Source organism: Petromyzon marinus, chromosome 13 (assembly GCF_048934315.1).
Source record: "Petromyzon marinus isolate PM22_M1 ecotype Great Lakes invasive population chromosome 13, UKy_Petmar_22M1.pri1.0, whole genome shotgun sequence".
Taxonomy (NCBI): Eukaryota; Metazoa; Chordata; class Hyperoartia; order Petromyzontiformes; family Petromyzontidae; genus Petromyzon; species Petromyzon marinus.
In genome coordinates, this window is record NC_133679.1 from 10078264 (window position 1) to 10098812 (window position 20549).

The 20549-nt window shown below is 45.2% G+C and overlaps 1 protein-coding gene across 1 annotated transcript in view; it reads right to left on the reverse strand.

Annotated features, from left to right (window-relative positions):
• Nucleotides 1-2126: 2126 nt before the first annotated feature.
• The window catches only part of RASEF (RAS and EF-hand domain containing), a 32504-nt gene continuing 14081 nt past the window's right edge, over nt 2127-20549 (reverse strand). Inside the window, exons 6-17 of the mRNA XM_032953454.2 lie at nt 20099-20214; nt 18529-18597; nt 18328-18418; nt 17240-17337; nt 16023-16323; nt 13549-13689; nt 11571-11718; nt 9502-9583; nt 9142-9256; nt 8723-8842; nt 7932-8008; nt 2127-3887 (exon numbers count right to left, since the gene is read on the reverse strand). Coding sequence (XP_032809345.1) covers nt 3788-3887; nt 7932-8008; nt 8723-8842; nt 9142-9256; nt 9502-9583; nt 11571-11718; nt 13549-13689; nt 16023-16323; nt 17240-17337; nt 18328-18418; nt 18529-18597; nt 20099-20214 — 1458 coding nt within the window. The 3' untranslated portion in view covers nt 2127-3787. The remainder of the gene's footprint in view (nt 3888-7931; nt 8009-8722; nt 8843-9141; nt 9257-9501; nt 9584-11570; nt 11719-13548; nt 13690-16022; nt 16324-17239; nt 17338-18327; nt 18419-18528; nt 18598-20098; nt 20215-20549) is intronic.

Below are 20549 nucleotides of genomic sequence, written 5' to 3' on the forward strand. Positions count from 1 at the left end.
TTAACGCAAACGTTGCGGGTGCGTCCTATGGTCTGACAGGTGTGTGTATGATTTGTATATCTTATGTCACACCGGACAGGTTCAGGACGCCTCTTACTTTCCAGAGCGTTTTTTTTTCTTACTGTATGGAATTTACAAACAACGTGTACATCGTCTTCTTTGTGTTGTATACATTTTTTTTTACGTAATTCGTCGGTTCTAAATGCATTTGTTTTGGGTCACTGAAGGTCAGAGCCACCACTGTACATCATCCAACGACAATGCACACGGTGACTGCGTAATGGCACCACGCTGAGGCACGCGCGCGCACACACTCAGTCAGTCCCTGCAAATGCGAAGGGTTATTAGAGAATGGTTTGCCTGGAGTGGAACACTCACGGTCAACGCCATTCCAATCCCCCATTCTTATCCCGGAAAAACCCCTGGTAAGCCACTTTTACATTCGTGCAGGCCAGATGGCTATTTGGAGACCAGAAGAGGATCACAAAATATGTACGCACTTCTTCATGAAGCATGATTAACGAACGGCCTGTTCTTCGAATTCATTATTGTGTTACAGACCCACGATAATACGTCTACATCAGATTTCCGAGCAGGATATTCTACTGAAGTAATCCGAGTTCGTATCAATGTAGGATTTTTAATATCAGTATTAATAATCTACGTTAAAATAAAAAAAATATCGCAAAATTACGGATGCCAATAAAACACATGGATTTATGGAACGGATTCCTAAATTATCTTGGGAATACAGGTCCAATTATGACATTTAAATTAATAACAATGCAATTTCTAAAAACATATTTATCTGAGAATTACATATCAGCTCATGCAATATTAATTTTCGTTTAACGAATATTGACAGATGCACATTCAATATTCTCTTTAATACTTCTAGATCTTTATCGTAACACAAAATGGTCTTTTAACATTTCTCGCAGCTAGCAGCACATCACTGTCGAATGTGACACCAAAGTAAGACTTGGAAATAACTACAATTCTCTGGGCCTATCTCACAGAACGCAGTACCAGATGACATGCCGTCAAGCCTTCAAGTTGTGTAAAGCATGTTTATTGTATGACAGTAATAGGCTATATTTTTATTTAAAATTATTCTCAAAGGCGAGGATATGCTGAAGTACGTGAAGTGAGTGGTAAACTAAATTTAACATATTTAGTAAAACTGCTGCTGATCAGACCGAGACCATCAATTTGCTTTACTCCAAAAACGTATCTCACCCCCCCCCGCCACCCCCAGCTATTTTACTCTCAAAATTTGTGGTACCGACACGAATTTTTGTAATACTAATTTATCTCTCGCTTTTTACGGCACATTGTAGTCTGACTTGCTACATTAAACTAAACGCAACGTTCAACATGAAGACGTCATCGTGGCCGAACTTATGGTTGTCAACACCAGCATTTCGCTGCCAAAGCCATCCTCCCTATGCCAGATCCCGCAGCTGCTGCTGCTGCTGCACTGGAGACACGTGACCTCCGAGATATGCCCAAGCAATATCATCCCACCATCTGGTAACATTAGCATATTACTTGCATAACTCATAATCGATGTGTAAATGCACAGTTGTATGCGTGTATTGTGGGCATCATTTTTTTAAATAGATGACAAAATAAATAAGCAGACAATTCGCCTCCACCTATCTTTTTTTTAGACATCCCATCGGGCGCAAAGCCTCCTGGCAGTGTATAATTTCAGCAGCATTGCTTTTCTACAAGCAAACTCTGGACCAATTTTGACATTCAATGGAAAGATTGATCCATCAACATCATATCTGGTGGCTGGTCACATTCGAAACGGATGTCTCAGTTGTGCCCGCTCCGTGCTTGGATATGGGCATTACCCACAAAGTAACCATTCGTTCAATGTGCTTTTGTGATGATGCAAGTTCACGTGCGTTGTTAACTGCTCCTTATTACACAACATACATGGAAGAGGTTTATATTTTGTTAAAACAACAAAATACTTTGGCAGTTCATAATAACATAACCGCCATAATGGAGGGAACATTGTCATAAAAGTGTCACTTCACCGAATAGAACACATCGTAAATAAAAAAAAACACATTTACGTTACTTTGCAGACAAATTGCACAGTTAAAAACAAATAAGCAATGCGGTTTTATTTTTTTCAACTTAAACAACTGTTTACCTGTATGCTTGAAAGCATTCGCAATAAATAAAAACTTACATTTTAATTGAACCAGCACACGTTTCTGTTAATATTATAAAATATGCATAATGGCTGAAATGTGCTATTTGTACCGACACATCAATTCAGGAGGGTTTTTTTTTGCATAATTCATGTTAAAATTCCAACGGTGTGAGAATATTTCAAGGCAAGTAACAAGAGGAATAATAATCAAGCCTTGTTGTATGATTTACTGATACAGTTTGTAAATCTCTATAGGCAATATGCCAGCACGGAGTATTTTACGGACATCTTAGGCTCATAAACAGCCACGCAATTAAAGGAAATTGCGGGGTACAACCAGTGAAGAAATGCTGGCCTGTAAATTATTGGCATCCTCATTATCATCACTCTTGTGTCGGCCACCGCGAGCATGCATTACTGTGGCCCGTGTTACTACGGCCCACTCGGCTCTGGTGACATACGGGGCCGTGTGTATCTGTTCCTGCCAGCGTGTCACAACTTCTGCACCGCAGCGCGCCTCGAGGACATTTGGCCGCATAATAGAGCAACGCCGTCAATTGTCTTTTGTTCGATTTTAACGCAATCCTTAAAAAAAAACAGTGGCGATGCGAGGAGATTGCCAAATAAAGCTCATTCCTCCCACGAATCAAAAGGTAAACTTGCGTATGGCTTAGAAAACGTTTCGCGTCTTTTCATTTGTGTAACTGAAACACAATGCGTTTCTTCTGAACCAACGCACTGTTACCTTCTCAACCATTCTGGGTTGCTATAAATATCGAAATGTGTTTTTAACGTGCAAGCACTTTAGCCGAGCATGGAATCATACCCCCATTGAGTGTGTTGTACCTGCTCAGGCTGCTTTGCTTAAATGTCACAGTTCATCACGACGTTTTAACATTGGTAAAGGTGCAGCCCTGCAATTTCCTGCTCACACCACTGCTAGCAGAAGGGCCTCCGCTAAGAGAAGCACAAGAGATCCCCTCTTAGAGGGTACTATGGCCTACTCTTCCACGTTGGCCAGACATCTCGTTAATTAAAAAGTAAAAGTTTATCATTCCAAAATATTTCATAATCAAGAAACGATTTACATATTAATGACTTAGACTTTAAGGTGCATGTTAAAAAAAATTACTTTATTAAACAAGTTACATTCAATTTCGATTTAAAGCTTTCGTGACTGCAGGGATTCATCTTCTTGGTTCTTTCGGTAAAGTCACCACGTAGAAGGGAAGTAAAATAATAAAAATAAAACATAATACAATTATTATTTTATTTCCACGTGACTTTACCGAAAGAACCAAGAAGAAGTTACATTCATCAGATATTTTTTTATCTCCTAAAATATGCAACTTTCAAACATTTCTAAATCTATCTGCTATATATATTACATTTTTTATTGCACTTTGATCATAAACTTTTATTTATATACAGTACAATAGCAGGTCGGAATAAGTTATTTGCTGCAGTGAAAACATATTTAGAAGTTTTTTTCTTCCAGTTTTAAAATGTATTTGTCATCAGACTCAAGGTTAGAATTTCTACATCCATGTGTGAAGCAGCCGAGAAGCCCAGAGATCAAGTGGAGCGCAGCTCTCATCGAGTTCCGTGGAAACCTTATAATTTACAACACTTGTGTTTTTTATTTTCATCGTCAACTTCGACTCCTTTGGCAGGAGGTTCGCTGCCCGAAGAATTGGCCCTCTTTTTGACCTCCCTGTAAATTGCGGAGAGGAGACAACACGCTTTTAGCCACGATTATAATTTGACAATCCCGATAAATATGCAAGCACATTTCAAAAACCTCTCAACCCTCCCCCAGCCCCCCCCCCCCACTCAACAATGCAGTGTGTACACTTCCAGAAAGGCCTGTGGCAGCAGTACACACACTTCACACAGCTTCCATTAGCGTTATTGATGCATCGTTATCGAAATTAGCATCATGAATCTGCCATAAATATTAAGGAGTGTGCAGACTACACAAAAACAAAGCAGACTGATGCAAGCTATATCAACAAATCACTGGACAGATTCAGAGATGCATCTCCTCCGGCCTGTTTAGGATTCATAATTAAGTCTGTAACTTAAACATGGCACACTGATGAGCCCCAATATAGGCAAAAACGTGGACATTCGGCAGGCTTCAGAATGAAAGGTTGAGATTTATTTCTCAAACGTTATACGTTTTTCAGTTTGTTCATATTCATAGCAGACTGATGCAAGTGTTTTTTTCGGAAAGAGATGCTCTTGTCAATTCTAACATTCTCTAATAAAGTCTTAGAATTGCTTGAACCTTTAGATTATGAAGCCTAAAAACGCAGAACATGGTCACACAATCAGAAAAATACTATTTACAAAAATAACTGAACAAACATGCCAATAACACGACCTTAAAATGAAACAATATTGAATAACTTTGGGCTATTACGTATTATTACATTTTATAGTTTACCTTTTAAGGCTACAATATTGTATTTTACCTTGTAAGGCCACAGTGTTATTGATGATTGTGTTGATTTTTTTTACTTCTTCTTTAAATGATGCTTGTGTACCACTGCCAATGCAGCAGCATCGCCAAATACATCCATAGGAGTATTTTAAATACGATTTGCAGCACGGTTTGTGTTTGCACAGCATCTAAACCAGTGGTTCTTAACCTTGACTGCATCCTTGCATCTCTTTGTTTCTCAATCGTTAAAACATGTACAGTGTTAATAAACACACAGAGGGCTTGATGAAACAAAGTAGTTGTACTTAAGTGCCCGTGCTTAATTTGTGTCGAAGATTTACCTCCTAAAACAATCTGGCCTTGTCTAGCACCCCCAGAAAGGGCATGTTGCACCCCCAGGGGGTGCGTGCACCCCAGGATTAAGGACCACTGATGGAAACGCTACCGGATGTCAAGTCGCCGTGTAAAGCAGAGAGGGCCATGTTCATCGTGGGTATCAAACAGGGTGGCGGAGTGGTGCAGTGGCAAGGCTCGTGCCTCACAGCAACAAGGGCCTGGGTTTGATTCCCGGCTTGGGTGCCTTTCGGTGTGGCGTTTAGTATGTTCTCCCCCTGTTCTGCATGGGGTGCTCTCCAGTTTCCTTCCATAGCTAAATGAAACGCACAGTGTAGCTTGTATTGGCAAAACACGCCGAATGCTTAAGAAAAAAAAAAGACCTGCAAATTTCTCAATTTGGATTACACAGCAACACAGCTCCCGACTGTGAAAGCCTGGCAGGACCCTCCTGAAAAAGGGTCTTGAGACTCATCGAGGTATTGCTGGGTAAACAAGCATAATCATGATATTAAAATTGGCTCTTATATATGGTATGTATTTTAAGAGTGATTTGTCTTGCCGTGTTTTTTTCGGTTATTGCATCCATATAACAATGTAATGATGCATAACATTGCTTTTGCAAGTCATGTACGTTATTAAACTCGACCACTGTACTCAATGCTTTGCTTTGCAATTGCCAACATTTGCTCGCTCAAGACAGGAGTTCGAGCAGGGTGGAATGAAAAAAAAAGTAATACAATACTACGATAAATTGCCAATGAAAATGTACGTGGATGCCAAAATCCACCTATCAGACTGCATTGCAAAAAATGTGACGAAGAGTTGAGGTTATTCTTTAAACGTCCTCCCAATGCTGATGGAAGCATTCAGAGCAAATGCCCCTTTCTGACAATTGCTTTGCGTAATCTTGCGGAGAAGAATGGGAGCCTGGGAGTAAATAATTTAATCCTCCACAACTAACAATCACCAAGGGAAGCCTCTATAAACCTTCAATTTATTGATAATGGAGTAACCAGTTTGTGTGTATGTGCGTATAAGAAAAAAAAATCCTCATTTTTGTCGTGCAACAAAATGGATGCATTTTTCCAGTGTGACATTAATCTGCGAATGAACGTCAGGTCAATGCATTATTACTTTGACAGGATGTTTTAACACAACTGCATCCCAGCAAAGTAAACAAGTTGATTTTGAAAAATCGCTGCCGTCCAGGGGGGGGGGGGGGGCAAAGGAAGCGTTGCCTTGATCAGCCAATGAAATTACACAGCCGCTAATTGTCATGTGAGCAAGCCTGTCCAATCTAAAGTGCACGCATATCGCACTGCGCTTGTTCACAGTAACGGGTTTTCCCTGCTAGGAGCCCATGATTATTTATTCGTCATTGACCGCTCGCAGCAGCCGTCTCTCCTGACGATTTTCTCACTTAGCATCAATGTGCGGTAACATAAAACACCGTCACACAACACCACTTAGCGGGGCAGGTCAAACTAATTTGACAAAACACCTCACGGTATCATCGGGCTAAACCCGATGATACAAGGCCACACAGTACTCGGCGATACCCAGAGGGGATTGCAAAAACAATGCGGTTACGAGAGTGTCTCTCTGGTTCAAAACAGAGCTTCCAAAGCAATGATTGATGCCCAGGGTTACCACCGGTCCTGGTTTTCCCGGGATCGTGTCGTCTTTGGGAGGTTACAAAATCATTCCTCCCTCCCACATTCGTCTCTCCACATAGAAGTGAAATGTTTTGTTCTCGTTTCAAGCAACACACTGGCCAACACAGCCTTCTTGGAGTGCATCCTAGGAGGAGCATTGGTCCAACACACAAGCAAACTCGGGACCAGTTTTCAACATGCGGCGTTTCATCAGCAGAGACGAGCTTGCTTGAAGCAAAGCAGTTGAAACCGCCTGATGTTTTAAATGGTTCCATTTTTTAAGGTAATTGCCCTGAAATATTTGCGAGTCTTCCTGGGACAAAAAAAAACTAATCTCAGTTTTTTGTCAGTTGCATGTCCTAGTTTTGTTTTGTTTTATACCTTAAGAGGTGGCAAACCCTCGTGGATGCCCCCTGAAAGAGAAATCCAGGAATCTCGCAGGGGCATCCGGGACTGGGAGCGTTTATGGCGTCACGGTGCAACTTGGGTTTTATTTATTTCTTTGCAGAATGGCGCCATATGGTGCCATGCTAAATCTTTGGTCGCAACTTGGAAGAGCCTAATTTCGCATTAAAAACGCAATCACGTTTGTGCGCGTTTGCGTTTTTTATTGACTTGAAAACACAATTAAGGGACGTGCACATTGGCACCCATTAAAGGAATCAAATGCATCACGTTTTCCGTGTTGCACGCCGACGCGTTTCTCATTTTTACCGTTGTTTTAATTAATGTCGTAAACTGAATTGCAACCCGAGCAATCACTTGCAACAAATCAAATCAATTCAGCTTCATGTGTATGGGGGGAAAAAAAAATGTACGTAGCAAACAACACGTGTCTGAAACCTGTACATGTACCCGTGTACAAGGTAATCCACTGCCATACGTGGCCCTACCCACGCTGTGCGGGTTTATCATACTTCGCCATGCTTGTCAGAGTAAGTTTATCAAGGCCGGGGGGGGGGGGGTGGCATAGATATCGGCATGTAGGGGTGTCAGGGGGAGGATTCCCACCAATAGGAGGGTTGGTGGGACGGTGACAGGAGAAGGGGGAGGGGTAATCGAGGAGATATAAGGAGAGAACTGGCGGGAAGAGGGGGCCTTGGGCGGGAACGAGATTGAGAGACGGCTGGAGGGAGGTGTGGATGACAGAAGAGGAATGAACACCGAACCCCTTGCAACGCTTGTGTGTCGGCTCTCCTTTACAGCCACATAGAAATACGGTACAACACCCGATTTTGATGCAGCGCTCTTTGCTGCACACTTGCAGCGCGTATGCCTGCAGCCGACAACACTTGGCACTGCAAAGGTGTGTGGGACATACCGGGCCAGGTGTAGCACCGTCTCTACCACGTTGGAGCCATCCTTGGCGCTCGTCTCACAAAACAGGGCATTGTAATTCTGAAAAAGTGAAAGAGCGTGAACACGTTAACGGTCGTGTCTTTTTTTCCCACTCGTGCACCAACACACGCGAGATTACAGATGAAGCCACGGTTTTAGAAAAATGTGAAGACCGGGCCCCTCTGTAGTGTCAGAGAGCCTTGGAATGGGCGGACCCCCCCCCCCCCATCCCTCTGCTGCCAAAGGCTTAGCCCCTCTCTCCCAAGATGAGCATCAAAGCCGTTCCACATATATATAAAAACACAGGGAACCAGAGCAGAATGCATGATAGATACAAGCAGATTGTATCGTTACTCATTCTTGTTTAGCATCCAACAATTCTTCTTTGGTTCTTTCGGTAAAGTCACGTAGAATGAGAATAAAATAATAAATTGATAAAATAAAATAACACAATAATATTCTCACGACGTTTAGGCCACAAAACAAGCGGTCTTCATCAGGTGAAAGGACAGCGCTGTCCTACCAGACAGTCTCGTCCCTTCACCTGATGAAGACCGCTTGTGTTGTGGCCGAAACGTCGTGAGAATATTATTGTGTTATTTTATCAATTTATTATTTTATTCTCATTCTACGTGACTTTACCGAAAGAACCAAAGAAGATGAATCCTTGCAGTCACGAAAGCTTTAAATCGAAATTCATCCAACAATTGTTTAAAGTTTCACGTTGACCACATTGTGAGTTTGCTGCGTGCCCCCCCCACGTTTGTTGAATACCATCGCGAGCTTCTCTCCAAACGTGTGGGCCACGTATTTCTGATCGGCTCCAGGTGACATGTTCCTCATGTCACTCTTGTTTCCAACCAGCATCACAGGAATCGATTTTGGTGCGGAGTCCTGCGGGAAGGATTACGGGGGAGGTGGGGGGGGGGACCCGCGGTTAGCATTTTCAGCCGTAACCAAATACAGCGAATGAAAAACAGAGTCACCTTTATATTCTGGAGACGTTATGTAAAGGTGAAAGTATGCCGGGCGCATGAGGCTCATTCCACGGCTTGTGGAGGAACCTCTAATTTCCACGGGCATGAAGCCTACACATGCACACTGGGACAGATGGCTTCAATGTGATAGCAATGCCAACACGATACCAGATGCTTCATAACCCCGATATTAACCCTCTAATGACAACACTGTACCTCAATGATGTCAATCCAGTCCCTAACGTTTAGAAAGGTCTTTTCACAGGTCACATCATAGAGGAGCAACACACCATCTGCTCGCCTGAAGTACGACTTAGCAATGCTCCGAAACCTGGGGACAAAAATAAATGCAATGAGCTTAAATGCATTAAAGCGATATAAATGCATTCTAATGCAGTTACCGTCGGATGTGAAATGCATTTATTCTCTGAACACAGCACGTCAATGCGTATTAGCAATGCTCCAACGTTCAAACAACAGATTCTGCATTGGGTAATGTCACGGAATGACATTTTGTCAACATTGAATAAACATCGGCTAAGCAGCCGTAATCAATTCATGTAAAACTGGGCTCACCTCTCTTGTCCAGCTGTGTCCCAGAGCTGAAGGGTCATGTGCTCTCCATCTACAATCAGCGTCTTCATTTGAAAGTCCACTCCTGAAACATAGGATTTACACCGCATTATTGCACTGTCGGTGAATTATCGCCCGATGACACCGTGTGGCCAACACAGGTGGAAGATAGAGGAAGGATCGTTCCACCTGTGGCTGTGGAGGATGTAGCCACCTGCTGCTTGCCAATGAAGTCCATTGAACGGTGGGCAACCAAAGCAATTCATCAACTCACGAGCAGTGCAACTGGATGGCTACAGAACCCAGACATTGATGTTATAACATTTGTTGCGGTTCCAAAAATCAGTTGCTTAATCTCTGCAATGCTCCCAATACTAAATAAGAAGAAAGGCGCTATTAAACTGGGAACCCGTGTTTGATTCCTGACCGTAGCTAAAAGCAGGAGTGAGTGATATCTGAATAGTTCCTGGTATCCCGCCAACTATGAATCCCCACTGACCAATCTAGTGAGGTATGGCCAAATGACCCATCTGACGAAAAGATAGGAGTCCTTCACCAAGCAACGTATTGACAGTGGGAAGTAATATACAATTACTGTACACGTGATGCTTTCATACAAACGATCTTTGAATAAAAATGTTTTTTTTCTCTCCAAACATTATATCCACACAATCCACGAGCAGGCCAAAGGGTTAATGGCATCAGAATCAAGCATAACACGAGAATGTTGTTCTAACACCATTCACACCTCATTGCCTGCAATTGTTTTTCGAACACAAAGGTGAGTGATGATGTGGATGTGAGGACCATTTTTAATTCACAGCCCACAGCCCACACATTTCCACTTCACGTCAAAAAGTCAGCTAAATATTATCGTGTCCGCAAGGCCATTATCCCCCCCCCCCCACTGCCCCCCCCCACCTCCATAAAATATGAGTGTTGCAAATACATTATGATGAGTAAACATTGAAAAGCTACTGCTTATGGCTAAATATTTACTACAGTACAAAAAAAATAATGAAAAGGGTCATGACGCTATTTTTAAAACAGCACATTTCCTTTAAAGTATCACCAACTACAAGTCGCCACGTGTCACGGAAAGGGATGCGTTTTTGGAGAAACGTGTCCTTGGTATTGCGAAACGGCGTTGTGATTTAAAAAATAGTGTGAAGATGGAGCACACTTGTAAGGTTACATAAGCCCCCATGTGTTCGCCTCATTTAAGTGAATTTCTAGAGAATTTCAACCGCCGTGCCAACTTTGCTCACTTTCAGAGAGCATTGGGCAGCATCGCAGCTCGCACCACTACACACGAGGCTTGGAAGGAGGCCTAGTTGGGTGGCTGCCTTGTTTTAGATAAAGCTAAAAAGGGGACTGATCTACAGTGATTATTTATCTTGCCCGGGAGGCCGGCTCCAGTGGCACAATGCAAACGGTGGCACGGAGCGTAATTCTGCAAGCACAAAGGCAGCAGACACGGATGACACGAAGGCCTATAACCTGCAAGACACAAACATGCAGCATGTGTTTTTTCTCATGCAAAACACGGCGCGGTGTAGATGATAACGTTGCCTAGGGCACAAACACCAACCGTCACACCCTTTGATATATATATGCATGCAATATAGGGCTTCATTTGTCATGGAATATTTTCTGGGACACTGCCACAGTGGGTGGGAGAGGGGGGGGAAGCAGCAAAATATTTCTGGAGCTTAGCCCCAGACAGCTCCAGCTTAAATCAAGCCCTATATATACAATGTTTCAGTTCAGTCGGAAGAGTTGAGAATGCTGTTCTGGGAATTATTTTGGCATGCCGCATCTCACCTCGCCCTAGATTGTTCTCATTATTTATGAACGTGTTCACAGGATTGCAGGAATACTAAGTGCAACAATGTAGAATTATTGTGAAAGGGCGTATCTTGCTTTCTAGTGGCAGTGCCTTATGATGATCATCCCCAACAACAAGCGAGCCGAGCAGTGCTTCGTACGATAGCGATAAATGAAGCCCGATGTGTGAAATACTGTACGAGTGTTTTCTTATTTCGGCTGTGCGATGATTGTGTTTGGCTGACCCAGAGTAGCGATCGTGTCCTTCCTAAATTCGTTCCTGCAGAGGCGTAGCAGGAAGCTGGACTTGCCAACTGCGGCATCTCCAGCCAAGACAAGCTTGTAGACACGGTCTGAGTGGGAGGGAGCTCCTGCCCTCTGGGAGCTCTCTTGCTGACACAGTCAAGGAGCCAAAACAAAAACACGCTCGTTAGCCCCTCTCCCCGAGCAGCGCCCTATAAAAAGCATCTGTAATTAAGCCATAACATTTGAGCAGCAAAACACACACACACACGAATACACAAACACCACGTGCAAAGAGAGCAGAGGCGTGTTATTATTTTGTCACTCTTTATAATAATAATTCAACCATAAAAACTGTAATATCGAAAAAAATTCTGCAACAATAAACAAAAACCCCAGTGATTTTGGGGTACGTGCTTGTTAATAATTGGGTTTACAATCTACATTAATGCAACGCCCCCTGCAGAACATGTCTGAAAATACAAGTGCCATCAGACTGGATTTTGAATATCATTAAAAGGGAACAAAATAGACGCCCACAGATTGCAGACAAATTAAATTATGTAAAACTTTTGATTTAAATCTTTCGTGACTGCAGGGATTCATATTCTTGGTTCTTTCGGTAAAGTCCCGTAGAAGGGAAACAATAAAATAATAAAAATATAAAACAATAAAATTATCACGACGTTTCGACTGCAACACAAGCAATCATCAGGTGTGAAAACCACAGCAACTTTTTTCAAATTTTCTTGTTGTGGTTTTCACACCTGATGATGATTGCTTGTGTTGCAGTCGAAACGTCGTGAGAATTTTATTGTTTTATATTTTTATAATTTTGTTTCCCTTCTACGTGACTTTACCGAAAGAACCAAGAATATGTAAAACTTGTCGAATGTACCTACAGCTCTACAGTTCAGTTGCTAAAAACCAGGCAACATAATGAAGTTTAATCCGATCTGAAGTTCCTGGAGAGATGTTTATATTTATTTATTAATAAACCCGCAACCCGCACATCCCTTTGAACTTGACCGTTCGTCGCTCCCAGTCAGCCAGCCAGCAAATATATAGAACCACACTTTTTCAAAATGCCCCTCGCCTTCTCTGTACTGTTACATCCAGTAGAGGCACGACCTCAACAAGAAACACAAACCTGGGTCCACGCTGCGGGATGCGAGTGACGTCATCCAGACAGGAATCCAGCGAGCAAGCTTTTTCTAATATAATACGAATTGAAACACGGCGCTGTACTGGGCTACTAGGCAACCAGGAATGTGTACGGTCATCCATGTCTGGAGTTGGGCCACCACAAATTCAGCCCAACATAAAACGCTCAACTCCAATCAGCCAGAAAATTAGTTAAATTGGGCCATGTGCACCATGGTCCAACTCCAGGACCAGCTGACCTGGAAAATATCATCGTGGCTCAGCCCAGCCTTAAATGGATGCAATTCAACCCCTCTTCCCACTGGCACCTCCGAGCTGATATGGTGCAGTGTTCGCACGGCACAGATCGCCTTCCGTTGGCTATCTTCCGTGCTGAGCAGTAACCAAACGGTGACCCCAGCTGGCCTCGCCAGCCGTTATGAATCTACCACGGGACCAGGCAGGGCCAGGGTCGGGGCCTGATGACACGTTCAGCGAGCCTGACGTCGTTCAGTAGCACCGCGAGAATGGTCCGTCGCCGCATCACCCACGTGAGACTCTTTCCGGTCATCCTCACAGCAGCGGCTTGTGGCCCGCCATCGAACAAAGATTGTCACTGCATCGCGCACTTTCAGATGCGCTTCTGCGGCCGTCTGGAATGTTCTTCCATCCGATATTAGGAAGCCACTAAAACTATGCCCTTTAAAATCATTCAGATTGAAAACTCATTTATGAGCGCCTGGCTTGGCATGGCTCCGGGAACGCGGCTCAGGATGCGCCAGTGTAAAAGGAGCATCGGGGGGGGGGGGGGGAGGGGGGAGGGAGGGGGGGGGGTACCCGTTTGCGGAACGCTGGGATGAAGCGGCGGGACGAGGCGTTGGAGCCGCTGCGGTTGACCGGCGCCGATGGGGCCCACTCGCCGTGTGATAGGGCCGCGGCCTTCGCCGTCGCGGGCGGGTCCTCGACAAGCTCGGGTGCCTGCGATGGAGCCGCGCGCTTCATTAATTTCCGTGCCCTTTGCTCGAGCACCGAGTGCTCTCTGCACTTTGTATTGCACCGCGCGCACGCACGCATTTTGTTCCGCTTTTATTGTCTGCGCAGAGTGCCCCGCACGCACTTTGAGAACTCATTGTGCTTATGGCACTGGGGTGGGGGAAAAAAAGATTGATGAGTTTATGATAATAAAAGAAAATATACCCCGCTTTGAGAAATGAAGCAATCTGCTGACATTATGGATTGCGTGCCGGGGTTCACTTGGCCTAGATCTGAGAGTGCAGGTGTAAGCTCTAATTTTGTTTTCTGTTTTAGGTTATGAATGTTCAATTTCGGTTCATGCTGAATGTTGATCATACGTGCAATGTAGGCATGCTGCCTTAATTGTAATTATTATTTTTAAACTGCTCTTTGTGCCCGGTTGACTACGTACAGTGCGAAAGAAGTTCAACATACATACATACACAATGTGGAGAGCACTGGACTTGCAATTCAGAGTTCTCCGGTTCAACCTCCTGACGCGGCAGTTGAAACTATGCTACGAGTTTCTTAAATCTCCCTAACCTGCACACCCAGCAGTACGAAGGGGTACAGCACAGCGAGTCGATCGGCAGGCCGTCTGGTCAGTGTGGGAAGAGGAGGCCAAATACCCTGGTCGAGCGGCTCTCTAGAGCTCCCTCTGTTGGAGGCTCTTGCAGCAGCAGTGGGAATTAAAACATTTAAATGCTGGGCCGCACATTGATCTTTTACCTTACAAGCCACGTAATAGTATGTATTGCCGTATTGTTCCAGGTCACTTACAGATGACGAACGAACATACAGGGTGCTTCAAAAATGTTTTTAACACTCATATGGAACTATCGTTTTTAATGGAAAAAAACAAGGGATAATACACTCTAACATGATAACACATGTAATGTTAATAGCTTCAAAAACTCAAGAGTCTCCCACTTGCTCGCCATCGTTGTCAACGTGTGGCCTGGAATCTTCTCCAGGTGGTCTCCAGAGCCCGGAGGTGGCAGCACGTGCCATGTGGTGTTGTTACAAATTCTCTGAAGTGCTAACATTGTTTTGAAGAACCCTGTACTATACACCGTATATTTACAATTATAATAGATTTCAAGAAGAGCTGTTTTATATATGTTTGTAACAAATATTGTTAATTAAATGTGGTGTTGAAAGGTATACCATGAAAGGGAAACAAATCAAATCCACACTGTATTAACAATCCAATTCAACGGATGTAATTTATAACCTGTAAGAGGTAAATGCGTGAAAAATATCACACTTTAAAATTGTCAACATATGTTTGTGTCCGTGCGTCGCAGTTAGCGCGCTGGGCTACGAACCCGGTGACCCGAGTTCAATTCTCACTCATGGCCAACACCAGTGACGATTATCTGAACCGGTCTTGGGCCTCCCCTAGGTCGTATCAGCCTCATATGAGGAGCTGCTGTAGCATCTAAATATTGCAATTTGGGCATGGTGTTGGCCACTCACCTCCTCGTGTGCCGTCTCAGCCTTGATAGGTGCTCACTAACAGCATTTGCCCCAAAAGTCTGTTAAAGCTATATGGGGGAATCTTGTGTGTGTACACATATATATTGTGCATTTAACATAGCAATATTGAACCCTTTGGACACTTAAGGGAAACAAAAGAGGCAGGCAATGAACATTTTCAGAGATGTGTTTGGCTCACATTCACATTACATGTCCATAAATTTACAATTGATGATCCTTCTTTTATAAATCGCCGAGCCACGTTGCAGCATGGCTGGCATGGGCCCTGGCGCGAGGAACAAAGTGGAGCACCTCGTGCAGGTTCCCACCACAGCCCCTACAACCCTCCCCCCACCTCTCCACGTGGCCCGGCTCCTGGGCTCCTCCGACCCATGGGGCTCTCCAGCCGTGGGCCTCGTGGGCAGTCTCCCCAACCCGCACACTCGGTCGCTCCGCTGCGGCCGCGGGGCATGACGGCAGCCACTTATTAAAGTCTGCCAGGTCCGTGGAACTTTCTCTCGTGCAGGGTCCCCACATGTACTAGCCTCCGTAAATAGAGGTTTTTGGGTTAGATCGTGTAAATATATAAATGTGTCGTTAAAACCCGCCACCACCCGACACCGGTGTGTTGGAGAGGCCAAGCCACAACATTTACAAACTGAGTACGACGTTTCGCCAGTAATTACAACTAGCTTCATCAGGCGACAGCCAGATTTGTGGAGAAATGTACTATCCTGTAGTGCTCTTTCCACGTGGCACGTACTGGGCGCCAACCCGTGCCACCCTCACAACATGCCATGCAGACGAGCGGCACTCACATCGGCGTCGGACGAGTGCCCGGCGTCGACGAAGCTGCCGCCGACGTCGGCGGCAACGCGCCTCCTCGTGGCGGCCGCCTCGCGGGCCCGCGCGCCGCCCTCCTCCCCGTCCGTTCCGGCGTCGCTGTCGGCGTCGTAGCGCGCGTCTTCCTGCTGCGTCGAGAGGCCGCTGTCCGACCAGCTGACGGCGCCCAGGCTCTCCGTCTCGCCGCACACGCTCGCCCGCCGCGGGCGCAGCATGGGGTCGCACAGCGCCAGCGAGTCCGCCTCGTGCTCCAGCGGCGAGGGGAAGCGCGGGGACCTTGGGGGGGGGGGGTTGCAGGAGCGTTCGTCGGGGTCAGCGCGCCGGTTATTTTTCTTTTGTTGTTGTTGTTGTTGCGTAGTCCACGTGACGACAACCCATGGGGGTCCGGGTGGATTTCGTTTCGTCGTTCCAATATGGGCGTGATGGACGACGGGCGTCAGGGGTTGAATTTAGTCAAGCACAACCGCACTCTTTTGTGCCGGGCCTCGCGACGCAGTTGCCTTTGTACGCTTTGTACTCTGAATCCAAACTCTTACCGCACACCTGTGCCGAGGCCGAGAAAGACATTTATTTATTTGCTTCTAGTCATTGTTATTACACAAATAATAATTGGCAGCCCCCTTTGTCAATCCAGTGCTGGATGAACGCACATGCAGAAATGAGGCACAAGGCTTTGGTGTACCATCTTTCACCATGCTCACCGGTAAAGGAGGGCGGGGGGGGGGGGTGCCCAGAACCGGCTCTGACATTGCAGACCCGGGTGCAACAGGCACATAAATTCGGGCCTCTGGGTTAATTGCGGCCACCGCTGCTATAAATTGCCACGCGATAAGCCACTTGCATTGAGCTACCATTTGTGGCCAGGTCGCTTCTGAAAAAGAAGCTAACAGCTCATGGGGCTGGCTTTACCTGGTAATATAAAAGCAATTGTAAACTTTTATTTGTGTATACATTTTCAAGCTATTTGTTTACCCTTCCTATACTTTGCGCTCCGATCGAGTGCTTGCGTTGTTTGTCGTTGTAACGTTCTGGTTTTCACCCGCCCCTTACTCGAACATCTGTGGAAAAAAAAGAGAGCTTCGCAGCTCATCGGATTCCCCCTGCGGTAGAAAATCAAGATTCCCATTCTGAATTGCACACACACCGAGAGACGCGGCCGTCGCGAACGCCCCGCTCGAGCGAATGGCCTCACCTGCTGTCGTACGGCTGCGGTGATCGCCGGGGGCTGTGCTGGCTGGGCAAGAGCGGCGTGCTCTGGAAGGCCGTCGCATGAGGTGGGGGCGTCGAGTGCTGCCGCACACAAAAACAAAGATAAAGATCCCCCCCCGCCACGTGTAGCCTTAACAGACTGCTGGGGGCAAGTGCCGTGAGCGAGCAGCACCTATGAAGGTCCGGCACGGCACGCGAGGGGGGGAGGGCGGCCAACACCACGCCCGACCGCCTTTGTCTCCCCAGTGGTGATGTCTTTACACAATGCACCAGGTACTAATTTGAGGCTGAGTCGACCTAGGGGAGGACCAGGACTGGTTCAGATAATCGTCACTGGTGTTGGCCGTGAGTTGGAATCAAACTCGTGCTGCCGGGTTCGTGGCGCAGCGTGCTTACCGCGACACTATCGCTTCCCATCATACACACACACACACAACCCAAGTGATGTCCTGCTCAAGTGAGCATTGAGGGAGAGCTCATCTGTTTACAACCCTGAAGCCAGTGGTGGAAATTCCACATTCCTGTGCTGGCGGAGAGCCTAAACTAAAACGCGAAAGTAATTTATTTTTATCTTTTGTAAGTGACATGGCCACAGATGATAGCCCAACGAAGTGGCTTATCACGTGGAAATAAACTAAACGCAGTCATCACTCCTTACCAGGCAAGGGAGTTAACATCTCACCACAATGGCACCCCAAAGGAAAACTAGTGTTGACTTCCCTACAAAGTGGTGAAGTCAATTGTATCGTCATTTTATCAATCCCAGAGGGATGATGGGCTGGGTCAACCCTCATCTAGGATTTGAACTGAACATTCTCATTGCGAGCCCCTCACTTTGCCTCTAAGCCAACTGGATTCAACATTTTCCAGCAGTGCAATATTTTTGTCACAAGTTATTATTTTTTATGTAATTTTAAGTCGAAAGAGAGATCAATTGTTTCAAGCGAAACTAGCGTTGCTCAGGCATTGTGCGAGGCGTTTGTTTTAACCGTTAGAACTAATTTATATTGCCAACTGGCATATTATAAATTGGATAAAGATTTTTGTTTTATTCAACATCAAAAACCTTACATTGGAAGCTGATCTTCTTTGGGACGAAAAGCTGCTTTCCACCACGGACCTCATGCCATCGTTGCTGTCTTGAATTTTCCGGTTCGTTGCCCTGGGAGAGGGAAAATGTGTTCAGGGTTGATCACACCATTCCATAAATGCCATTTCCAGCATCGACATTGCGCGAGGCAGGAGCGCGCGCGGTAATGGGCGGTTTCTCACTGGAGGACTTCGATTTGTCGAAGAAGCCCGATCCTCTCCTCCGCCAGCTCTTTAATTGTCATCTGCTCCCTGGAAATGACAGATAACAAAAAAAATATCTGATATTAAAAAGGCACGAAAAAGAAGAGAGTGGAGCTCTCTCGAGGCCATACCTCTGCGTGTGCCACAGATGGCCCCGTCAGAAGCGGGCCCCTGCTATGACGAGCCGTGAAAAGGGGGATAAAGTTAGCACGTGTCCTCCAGCAGAGGCAATTAACTCAAAAAATCCCACGCAGCAGGATAATGTCGGAGGGTGGGCTCTTAACTCTCTCTCTCTCTGTTTCCACGACCCAGTCTGTGACCTGTAAAAGGGCAGCGTGAAGCTTCGTGCGCCGCTAGGACAAATGAAAGCGTGAGCCCTAAAGCGCTCGCTCAGTTGGTAATGAGAGCATACCAATGGTGAATGTGGTATTTGTTGCCTTGCGTATGATACACACTCGGGGAAAGAAGGCGCATAATACCACTTACATAGCGTGGCTCCTGCCAGATCCATATTGTGATGCAAGACTTCAGATAGCAGCAAAGCCTAAAGATAGATCAATTGCCATCTAATCTTTATCCCGCTGATAATCCATTATTTAATATAGAGCACTGTTGGCAATAACATCTTGTAAGCTTGCAGGATTGGTTAAAACTGGTCTGACTCTGCTGATAAGACCCTGAACATCAAACGTTTTCCAGAGTTTGCTTGCTTAAAGAATTGCTGCTGGATAAAGTTGATCTGAAAGCCAATCGGATGACAGTCTTATATTTTTTTTCATATGCGTGCAGAAACTGAACCGAATTCAGTTAATATTTGCATTTGAATACATAATATTTTCGTCATGTTATAGTTAATAACATAGTTCACATTGGAATGTGAAAAGTATGCACATTTATGGTTTTGGATGTGGGTTCGGAATCAAGATGTATTTATTTCAATACTTTTAGCGATACAAAAATGTACATATATATGAGCACGAGTCGGTAACATTATGAGGAGGAATGATAGCCAACAAACGACACTGGTCGAGGAACGGCACCCATAGGGGCGAACACAACCCAGAGAATGACCACTATGGAGATAGAGCTATGAGACCAATCCTGCAATGATGATGATAAAGACTATAAAACCAAACTATTTATTTTTATTTTACCAGGTAAGGCCCACTGAGTTACATAGCTGTTTTACAGAAGCCACCTAGCCACACATGATAGTTCATTGAAGTGGCTTAGTCGTCTAGGAATCTATAGCAGCCAAATACTCAAATCGCATGTTTCTAAATGTGGAGGGGAAACCCGGAGAAAAAATCCACACGACCACAGGGAGAGACACATGCAAACTCCAAATATACAGGCGTCAGGGTCGGGATCGATCCCACGCACTCCTGCGTAGGAGGCGGGGCAGATAACATCTCGGATGATTAAGAACAGCTAATCAACAAAAAATGCACCTGAGCCGGGAATCAAACTCAGGTGCTTTTTGGTTTGAGGCACAAGTGTTGCTGCCGTGCTGCCCATGACGATCATTGGGTGCTCTGATGCCATTTACTGTTCGAATGTGAGCGTCCGGTTCGTCATCTCCATCTTGAGGGAGTCCAGCTCGCTCTGGATGACCAACACGTTGGTCTGGGCCTCCAGAAGATTCTTCTTTAACTTTTGATTTTCCTAAAGAGGGAATGACATCGTATACAATACCATCACTGCTACATAAAGACAATGTTTTGTTCATGTTATCGGAATATATAAAAGGTAAAGGCGCAGCATCGCAACTTCTTACATTTCGATTTAAAGCTTTCGTGACTGCAGGGGATTCATATTCTTGGGTACCAAGAATTTGCAACTTCTTGTTCATGTCACTATTGGCAGGAGGGCCTCCACGAGAAGCGACTTCCAGACAACATTCTCGAGAGGGCATGTGGCCTGTACCTCCCTGCTGGACAGACGTCTTGGAAGAAGTGGCAGTACCCACACTTTACCCCACCAAAACACAACTTGTCGTC